This window comes from Musa acuminata, chromosome BXJ1-10 (assembly GCF_036884655.1).
Source record: "Musa acuminata AAA Group cultivar baxijiao chromosome BXJ1-10, Cavendish_Baxijiao_AAA, whole genome shotgun sequence".
NCBI classification, from domain to species: Eukaryota; Viridiplantae; Streptophyta; class Magnoliopsida; order Zingiberales; family Musaceae; genus Musa; species Musa acuminata.
The window spans coordinates 22,106,426-22,116,641 of NC_088336.1; the positions used below are offsets into that span (position 1 = coordinate 22,106,426).

At 37.1% G+C, this 10,216-nt stretch overlaps 1 protein-coding gene across 2 annotated transcripts; it reads left to right on the forward strand.

The window, feature by feature from the left end:
• The first annotated feature begins 1,921 nt into the window (after window positions 1-1,921).
• Window positions 1,922-10,073, forward strand: LOC135595502 (agamous-like MADS-box protein AGL11). 2 transcript variants are annotated; one of them, XM_065086502.1, is made up of 8 exons: window positions 1,922-2,093; window positions 2,936-3,149; window positions 7,628-7,709; window positions 8,381-8,445; window positions 8,565-8,664; window positions 8,903-8,944; window positions 9,047-9,088; window positions 9,748-10,073. In XM_065086502.1, exons 2-8 carry the CDS (start codon window positions 2,968-2,970, stop codon window positions 9,937-9,939), a joined length of 705 nt encoding a protein of 234 aa, XP_064942574.1. In that variant the 5' UTR covers window positions 1,922-2,093; window positions 2,936-2,967; the 3' UTR covers window positions 9,940-10,073. The 2 variants fall into 2 exon arrangements, with proteins under 2 accessions (XP_064942574.1, XP_064942573.1); XM_065086501.1 differs by lacking the exon at window positions 1,922-2,093 and having other exon boundaries at window positions 2,117-3,149.
• The last annotated feature ends 143 nt before the right edge of the window (window positions 10,074-10,216 follow it).

A 10,216-nucleotide genomic window follows, 5' to 3' on the forward strand; every position in this document is an offset into this window, starting at 1 on the left:
TTAGATATTCATTTGTTCTCATAAATATATTTTACTTACTATAGAACACTTTCAAGTCCTAGTAATAGAAGAAGACAAGTGTCTGCAACCTTGTACACATCTACCGTGCGTGATATATGTATGCCATTGTCATTCTTCCACATGAACTCCAGGAAAAGAAAATGAAAAGAATGAAGCATAAGCCAATCGAAAACCCTAAAAGATATTCTTCTCCGAGTCCCTTGTTGTTTTGATTCCCCCACGGAAGAACAATATCTTCTTTTTTCTTCATGGCTTTGTTCTGTGGATGAAATGGGCACAGTGAGCTTGAAGCTGAATCCGAAAAACTGAGGACAAAAGCTTCACAAACATTAAAGTAGATTCGTAAATCCGAAAGCAATATATGCTGGATTCTCATCCAATGAATCAACTGTCAATCATGCATTAAATCACATGTCCGACGATGAAAAGGCTCGACAACGCAGCCAAGCAGGATGCGCATATGTTCCGAACAGCGTTAATATTCGTATCACATGGTAGTCCACACCCTGCGCCAAGCACTGGTCTTCTCAATATATTGACCTCATACTTACAAGATTCTTCTCCCGGATATTAGAGCTGCACTGCTTCGATCGCCACCACCGATTCATACCTCTCTCTACAGATCTCTCTACAATCTCAGGCAAGTGAAATCCATCAAGGATGTCACTGTGATCTCTGACAGGACGTGCTCAATCCTGGGCCATCCAATCACTAGTTCGCTGCCATTTCCCAGTGCTCTCTCTCTCTCTCTCTCTCTCTCTCGTATATCAGAAAATTTACATATCTTTTCTTCTAAAGTTCGAAAATAGCATATTTGTCCCTTTAAATTTTAATATAACATATATCACTTTGATATTATGTTTATCCCTTTAAATATATGAATAATGCACATATCACTTTTGTTAGCATTCATCTAAAACCCTCAGAATAATCTCAATTAATTGTAGTAATCAATTAGTTTAAAAATATTAAGATATCTCTTACACTTTCACCAACTATTTGGCTTCTCGTTTTCCATACTTAGAAGGACAATTATGAAAATTACTTAGCTTAACCTATAATTGGAGGAGATAATATACAATTCATAAACTTTAGAGGAATGTATATATATATATATATATATATATATATATATATGGGCCATGGCATATATTTATTTATGTTTTGGGCTAGTAATATGATAACTTCATACAACTTGATTTACTATCAGTAAGCCTTGTCTTATCTTTAGATTATTTTTTACTTTATGAAATCATTAAAATATTATAGTATTTATATTAAAAATAAAAAAAAATATTATTTATGTAATAGTTTGAGTTAGTTTTACATTGATAGTAGATAAGAGTACAATGGCTATATTACCCCCGAGTCAAGCTTAAATATTTTAGCTAAGTGGTTTAAATATATTAAGTCAATGATTAAAGTCGTAATAAACATCACAATAATACCTCATAACACAGCCATATATTACTTTTATTTAGTTTCACATTAATAAGAACTTGAATCGAGTAACTCGAGTGAATCATTATTGTATTGTGCTTAAGTATTTTGAATTAATGATTTAAAAATTTAATGAGTTGTGCTTAAAAAAGATAATTTATAATTAAATTATATATAATCATGTGTTTCTTGAAACTAACACTGTTAGGCCCGACCCACCAATCATGCGGCTTGTAGTGGTCCACGTCTCTTGATCTGTCGGTTCAGGTTCAGCTAAACTCACCCTCGGTGGGGAGCACCCGGACCGGACCGCCGCACGTGCAAAAGGCTTGCCGAGTCTTTTCGTCCCTGTCCCAACCTGCGTCAAGTGTTCCTCAGGAACACCGCACATGAAGGCCAAAAGAGACAAAAAGAAACGAGGTGCTGAGTGAGCTCGCTCTCCATCTTCGGAGGGGAGGGACAAGATACAATGACAGCTCTCGTTAAAAGGAGGCCGCTGCGGCGTCCATGCAGTCTGGCTTCCCCTCTCTTCTTCTCCTCAGTCCTCTGGTGGATCCCGAGGACCCCGGCGAGGCAAAGCCTAGGCTCCGATACTGAAGGAGATTAGGGCTGGGTTTCTAATTAGGAAGAAGGTCATGATTACTTGGAGAAGATCTAGTGTTTTCCGCTTCTTTTGCCCTGAAGATTTCATTTTTAGTTTAGGGAGTGGGTGTTCTGATGGTTTTTTTGTGCTTTCTCACGTCATCATGGATGGTTTGCTTGAAGATATTTTGTGGTGGTAACTCTGATGCTCGAGTAACCTTGATTTCTTGTCAAGCTCGAATTATGTAGGAAGTAGAGATCGATTTGTTGTTGTTTCGTTCGTTTGTTTTTGGGAGTGGCATCATGAAAGTTCTTGGAGGGAGTTTGTATTGACAGCTTCGGTTCTTGAGTAACCAACCATGATTTCTTGTTTTCTTGGCATTTGCTTGGTGTGTTCTTAGCTTCTGCGAGATATCACACTTCAAAACGAATCTTTACTGATAATCTCTGGTAAGATTCACTACTTTTATCTATTGCTTAAGATGCTTAGGGATTTCGCTTGGGCATGGTAAAACAAATGAATCTGTCTCTCAGATGAGAGTCATGGCCATCTCTTGACCTCATATTTTCGGTACAATTCAGAATAGCTTCCTTTGAAACAATTTTAGGGATTTTTTTTGAACTTAAATTTGTATTGTTCTACTTAATTTTACAGCTCAAACCTCTTTATGTTGTTTTCTAGCTCAATTTTGGCCCTTAACTTAGTAGAATTAATCCATCAGTTTCGTAAAAGTTAATTCAGCTAAATTCAACTTGGTCTTCTTGTAAGATATGAGCAGGTCAGATTACGGAGTATACCATTACAGACGACAAAAGAACTCCTTACTCTTGATTTGATTCAAAATTATGTTTCTTTTATTGTCATTAAGACCGGAAATCTTCTTTTTTCCAGCTCAACCTCGGTTCACCAAAGAGATCAAAGAGATGGGAAGGGGTAAGATTGAGATCAAGAGGATCGAGAACACCACCAATCGCCAAGTCACATTCTGCAAGCGGAGGAACGGGTTGCTGAAGAAAGCTTATGAATTGTCTGTGCTTTGTGATGCCGAGATCGCCCTGATCGTGTTCTCCAGCCGCGGCAGACTTTACGAGTACTCCAACAACAAGTATGTCGGTTTGTTGAATTCTACATTTCATGCTATGATCTTTTTTTCTCTCCAATGAGTACGTATTGTCTTCATCATTAAAAACATAACAATCGGAGGAGATTATATAAGAAAAGAAAAGTGATGATAGAATTTCATGAGCTTTTACTTGATAATCGAGTAAGAAAGAGGTGGTCGTTTTTCAAGAATTTACTGGTAAGAGGAATCCGAACTGGACACATATAGATTTATGAGGATTCATGTTTATGAGGAGATAAGATTGATCTAAATTCACATGAACTTCTGATGAGGTTTTAATTATGTTTTCCATGAATTAATATGTGTTCTTAGGAGTTAGAAAAAAAGAAGGCAGGTAGATATCGGTTGTTGTTTCTTCTGGAATCATTTTATATGCATACATAAACAGCAAAAAAATTCTAGATGCATCGAGTACTCAATCCATATCTCTACAGATGAATGTTCAGCTAGGGTTCAAATCTGAAGCATCATGATAAGGCTGTCAACTTTAAACAGTTGCTGAGAATGTTCCCCATCTGTAATATCTAGAACTCATTGTTATCACATGCCATATGCATCTGCCTCACATATCTCAGGATATTGTAGGGCCTTGTACAACCTAGAAGCTATTTCTGGTGACAGAAATCTTGGGCTTCTTTCATCCTCTTTGCTCTTTCCTTCCTCGTGTTTGGCTTTGCCTTGTCAAATCTCTATTCCTGTGTGTGGAGTGGGTTCAAATATGTAGCATATGATGTTTTTTGTTGGTCCCTTGTGATTTCTCCACGGCAGAAATCCATAGGCTGCCATTTCCAGAAAGCGGCCTCCCTTAAATGGATTGCACTCTACATTGGTGACCCCTCCTAAGGTGGATCGTTGATCATACCTTCAAGATCAAGCCATCATTCTAGCTCCCCACACAAATATGGCTCAGACACTGTACTCTTTCCATCTACATTGGCCCGTGCACTTGTTTCCCATCTCTCCTCCAATATTTTATTTCTTAGAACTTCCAAAGCTTACCCAGAATACACTGAACAGAAGTCCTGCACATTTTTCTCTCCTTTTCTTAACCTCTCTCAAAGTTTTGATCTTTCTTAGGGTTCGGACTTCTCCTGACACCACCAGGGAAACTGTGGATACTCTAAACTCGGTTTCCCTTCTGGTGCTATGTCCTCTCTTTTTCATCTCCCTGTGGGGATCACTGCCACTGGGACATCTGTACTACGTGATGATGATTACTTTGAACGTGGAAGCGTTCTATTTCTCGGGCGCTGCGTCCTTCACGTCATTTCCACACCTGTGGGGTGGTGTGTCATGCGTACATTTGTATTCTCCCGAGGGCTTACCTTTATGTATCTTGTCTTGCTTTTTTGACGAAACCTTAACCTCGTTGCCAGCTCAACGGGATGATAACAAAAGGTTAGGAAGGCAAAGATCTGAAGCTACTTTATGAAGATCGAACCCAGCAGTTCTCTGCTTGACAAGCTAAACAGTGAAGCTTATTTGGTGTGATTGGAGGTGGTGATATTTTCCTGCCAACTTCACCTACTCTTTTCTTCTTATCCTCGATCTTATCTTTGCTAAAATATAAACAGTAGAAAAGAAAGAATGTTGCTATTACAATTGCTTATATTTGGGTGATTCGACATGATATGTAGATAGATAGACACCATTTGAGGTGGTATTCCTTGGAGTTTAATAGAAATATTTGATGTTAGTGGATTAGTGTGCAAGCTTAATGGCCTTGCAGTCATCTTGTGGATCAAATAGACGACAAAAATACTGGCTTCTATGGAGCAGTTATGTAGATGCATATAGAGATTAGTATCTTTATCTTGACATAGTTAATAACACAGATAGTTAGTTAGTGTTTGGCATCATGATATGCAATACCGAATGGTACCGTTCGGTACGAGCAGTATGTACCAGTCCGACGACATATTGATACGTGGACCGTCCGGTACCGGACGGAACGTGTTACAGCAGTACAGTATTACACTGTAGTAGTGCTACAGTGTTACAGTAGAAAGAAAATATATAAAACTGCTCGATATATCCTGATGTACCTCTTAGTATGTCCTGATGTACCGCTCGATACGTAGGTACCGTATCGTACCAAACCAAGAGGTACATCAGGACATACTAAGAGGTACATCAGGAATATATATGATGTTTACTTGATTCTATTGTCCACAATCTTTTCTCTTTTTCTCTCCTCCTTCCATTCTATTACCTTTCATTTTCTTTTCATCCTTTATCTAATTCATTCAGAAGTACTTCCATCCTCTTCTCTTCATCTACATATTCGTTCATTTCACTACCTGTTGGGCTTTTTACTCCAATTTCCCTTGAAAAAAAGGTAATTATATAAACACACAACTCAAAATTTGCTCACACTATGAACATGTGAAACTTCTTATACTTATCATTCTTGTCACCATAGTTGATACCAAATTCTTGTAATAAGAAAAAATAAAATCATACAGCAAATAACAGGACATGTTGATCTTGTACCTGATTTACTTGGAATCCTTTCAGTGTTATTACACTGATCATTGTTGAAACTGAGTCATCTAACTAAGTTCATCATCCAGGAAGCAATGAGTAATTTTTGGGCAGTTTAATTCTTTGAATTAGCCATTAAACTGATATGATGGCTTTTTGAAAATGATACTGATATCCAAAGTAGTAGTTGGCTATAGACTAATCAGAAGTAATCAATCACCATATTTCAGGGAAATTTCCTTAAATACCAAAATATTATTGATGTCAATCCTGCTAGACCACCTGCTTCATTCATAGGAACACAACTCAAAGTGCAAAATGAAAAGTTATGATCCAATGTCTGCCTGTAGCGTCCAGCTTCAATGTTCAAGCCACTGAGCAATGTCTCTTATGATAGATACTACCTTCACCCCTAATATCTATATATTCACTCAATATATTTTCATTTGTTGGGAAAAAAATGTCTTATCTACTACTGTTTTGAGGCTCAACAATTATTCACTTATCTTTGGTCAAATCCGGAGTTTTTGAGTCTCTGATCCCCATAGGTTTCCAAATACATAGCTTTTCTCAGTTGGCTACGTATAGGTCTTTTTGTGGGGTAGTAGCAAAAGCAGATAGTTCATCTTCTTTCTCGACAACATCTTGGATTTGTCAGCTAAGTTCTATTCCACATCAACTATGTTCAGCTTTTATCCTCTTCTCAGGGAACTCAAATCCTAGAGCATGTAGGTAAGTAGCTACAGGAATAAAGATATGCGAGGAAGATACACTTGAACCCTAGAATAGCTGTACCATTAAAGATCAAACTGGAAGAGACCCATCCATAGTGTGTCGCACAGATCAAGCTACGAGTGGAGGAGAACATTGCCGTCATTTTCTTGAGGATTGTGTCAGTACTAGACCTCCTTCACCTTGCCTTCTGTAGCAGAACGAACCCTAGTGTATTCTCCACTAACTGCAGCTTTTGTCTTGCATGGAAAGAATTCCCGGCCGTCACTGTCCTTTCTGCGTGAAAATGACAAAGGGGCTATCTCTGGTCTCAATTCAAGGGTTCTATGCATGTACAAGAAGATGCACCATGTGAGAAATGTTCCATGTGTTGATAAGACCTTGAGAAGATATGATAGGGAATATTTCTCCGGTTGCATCAAAGGAATGTGTATCCTTCACCAGCCGGAGACAAAGTCGACTTTGTTAAGTATTTAATAGAGGATTTGATCACCTACTTTCTGTATCTCAGGAGGCATGCTGTCTTATTATATCTCTTATGATCTTAAAGCTTCCACCTTACTCAGACAAAGATCTCTATAGCTTCTACTTGAAATCTCTCTTTGGGATCTTCATGAAAATATACCTTGTCATATGTTATTGTTCATCACTTCATTGGCATCCATGATACAAGTGGATCAGTAATTTTGGCAGTCATACAGTAGAATTCCCCAGTCTCCTGGAAAAACACAGGTACTTCTGGAAATCATACCCTAGACTCTGCAGCTACAAATATACATTCTACATTTTGCATCAGGGATCTATGATATCTGACAATAGTGTTATTGGTATTATGATTAGTTCTCTCTTACATATTAGCAATTACTTGAAACTTTGATATATAAATTGAAGCCAACTTTCACCACTACTAATAGAATATTTAAAGTTGCTCAATTATTTCAGTTATAAAGCAATCACAATAAGAAAAGAGGTTATGTGCTATGTTTATATAAATCTCATCAGTCTAAATATCTGTCTTTGGCATGCAAAAGCAAGAGGAATGATTCATTGTTTTCTCTTTCTAAATGGATATATATATGACAACAAAATTCATGAAGAAATCTTTATTTAGTTCCCTGAGAAGTAAAAGAATGGAATATTAATGTAAATCAAGTGAAATTGTTGTTTCTTAAGTTATCTCTTATATGGCTGTTTTCTATGTAAAATCTCATAGTTATTTACATTATAAGATATTGGTCTTCCAGCATAAAATCAACAATTGAGAGGTACAAGAAGGCATGTGCTGATACTTCAAATTCAGGTGCCATTGCAGATGTCAATTCCCAAGTAAGACTTTGTGGCCTTCTCTCTTCTTTTAGAATTATCATAAATTTGTTATGCTTAAAAGCCTTAACTTGTCTTGCCTCATGGTTTTCGACATCAGAGAATTATGATTATTTTTTCAACCTTCCTGTTTTTTCGAGTCTAGACCTTTGTACTTAATAAGAAACATATCCATCATAAGATATTTATGGTTGTAAATTATATATGCATATAGAACCCATAAGGGAAACCTAATCCTATGAGTACATGAAGAATCTAATGTCCTCTAACAAGCCACAATCTAATGTACCAAATTGTTTTATGTTTCTTTGAAAGAAAGATAAATCATAAAGATTATGTTGGTGCCATGAAGTCTAACCCCAAAAATTCCATCTCAAAAAGTGATTTATCCTTTAGATACTTGTGCTGCATATGTTCCACTTTTAAGCCAAGAGGACTGTACTACTGCTTGACAATTGTGGATAATGCTTTTTAAAGATGCAACAAAGTAGCACATCATTAATTGTGCCAATCACATAAGCAACGGTAGTTCCAAGAACATGATTCCACAGATGCTGGTGAATGCCAGATTCTAAGAGATTGAAGATTACAGATATAAGTTCCTAGTCATCTCATCCTTTTATTTCCTTAAGGCTATTGTTTGACCTATTTGGAGGTTTGTATTGCCAATGCAGCACTATTATCATCAAGAATCTGCAAAACTGCGCCACCAGATCCAAATATTACAAAATGGAAACCGGTATGGTACCATCTTATCTCATGATATAAAGTGAAACTTAGGTTAGACAAGCTCACTTCTCTCTCTTGCAAAATGATGTTGGATCTATCTAGTTCCAATTTGATTATTTCTTTTTCTAGGAACTTAATGGGTGACTCTCTAAGTTCTCTAAGTGTCAAGGAGCTTAAGCAACTAGAAAACCGACTCGAAAGAAGCATCACAAGGATCAGATCAAAAAAGGTAATTTGGCTATTATTGAAAAGGAAGTTGATGTGCCATTCTTAGCTTCTAATTTCTGCATCCTGTTGTCTTGGATCACTGAGCAAAACCGAAAGTAATGCTAGCAAATCTTGGATCACTGAGCAACTTCTACTATAAGTAAATAACCCAAGAAACTATTATGAGATGTTGAGTGGGTTAGTCGAAGTATGTATATATTCAAACTGGTCCCTGACTTAAACTGTTTCCTATCATGAAGCATGAGTTGCTGTTTGCAGAAATTGAGTATATGCAGAAAAGGGTAAGCATCAATTATCACTTCTTAAACCCCCCCCATTGTGGCCTTGCATCTGTTTCTTGCAGATCTTTGATTCAGTAGATTAATTCTCTTTTGTAATTGCAGGAATCGGAGCTACAAAGTGACAATTCCTACCTGAGAGCCAAGGTAATATTCACAAACTAAAGCACAACCTTCCTTAGAGGATAAACACTCTGAAGTGGCTGTTTAAATTTATGAATATGAAGGTAAGTCCAACATGAAAGAAAATTTGTGATACTATTGTCTTCTAGGGTAATTTGAATAGGTAGTGTTAGGAAGTTCAGGAACTTCCTATGGCATCAGTATAAACAGCAGCTACAATGGAGTATAAATATCATACAGGTTAGTTTTGGTGCACTACCTATCAACCCCCCAAAATGCTGCAAAATCTTATTGTTACCAACTCTATTCGGAACATTTTGTCATATAACATCTTTTATATCTCAGTTTCTCTAAACAATTAGTTCTAACTTAAATCTCCTTCCAGAAGCATGATTTATCACAAGCTTGACCAGCACTTTGAGCTAAGCACCTGTTGATGTTATTATCTGCCTGCAAGCAAGTATCTGTAACTTCATGATCGAAACCGAAACTGGTTATTCTGCTTTGAGAGTACTAGTAGTTTTCTCTATCTGAAATCAGAAATCTACCAACTGATGTTCTCCGATGTTGTATCTATCATCTTCTATTGCTGATCATCCATCTGAATGGTCTACAAATATGAATATGAGGATGAAGTGGTTCTTGCTCTTTCAAAGCTGACCTGATTCTTGAACTTAATTCAGATAGCAGAGAATGAACGAGCGCAGCAGCTAAGCATTATGCAAGCAGGGACCGAGTATTATACTCTTCCAACGTTTGATCCCAGGAACTACTACCACACAAATATGTTGGAGGCAGCAGCCGATTACTCGCATCACCAAGACCAAACAACTCTCCATCTTGGCTATGACACTAAAACTGATTCTGCTGCATGAAGTTAATTCTTATGGAATAGCTTCCTTGTTGTTATGAGGTGTTCATGGAGATATATCAGAAGTCAGAATTATCTTTGACAAACTGTCTTTCTTGAGATCCTGTTGCTTACTACTACATGTCTTGACATAAATCATATCAACTGTCTTAGATGGCAGTTGCAGATGACTTTGAAAAGCTTTTCCATCTTTCATTCTCTCTCTCTCTCTCTCTTATATATATATAGGAAGCAAAAGTTATAGTACATTTGCATGCATCAATAATGTGGGAAAAAAATTA

Excerpts from the sequence above, each read along its gene's own strand:
- LOC135595502 (XM_065086501.1), top strand. The coding sequence starts at position 2,890 with ATGTTTCTTTTATTGTCATTAAGACCGGAAATCTTCTTTTTTCCAGCT. Across the intron at positions 3,150-7,627 it reads TACGAGTACTCCAACAACAA|CATAAAATCAACAATTGAGA; the intron begins GTATGTCGGTTT and ends TTGGTCTTCCAG. Across the intron at positions 7,710-8,380 it reads TTGCAGATGTCAATTCCCAA|CACTATTATCATCAAGAATC; the intron begins GTAAGACTTTGT and ends TTGCCAATGCAG.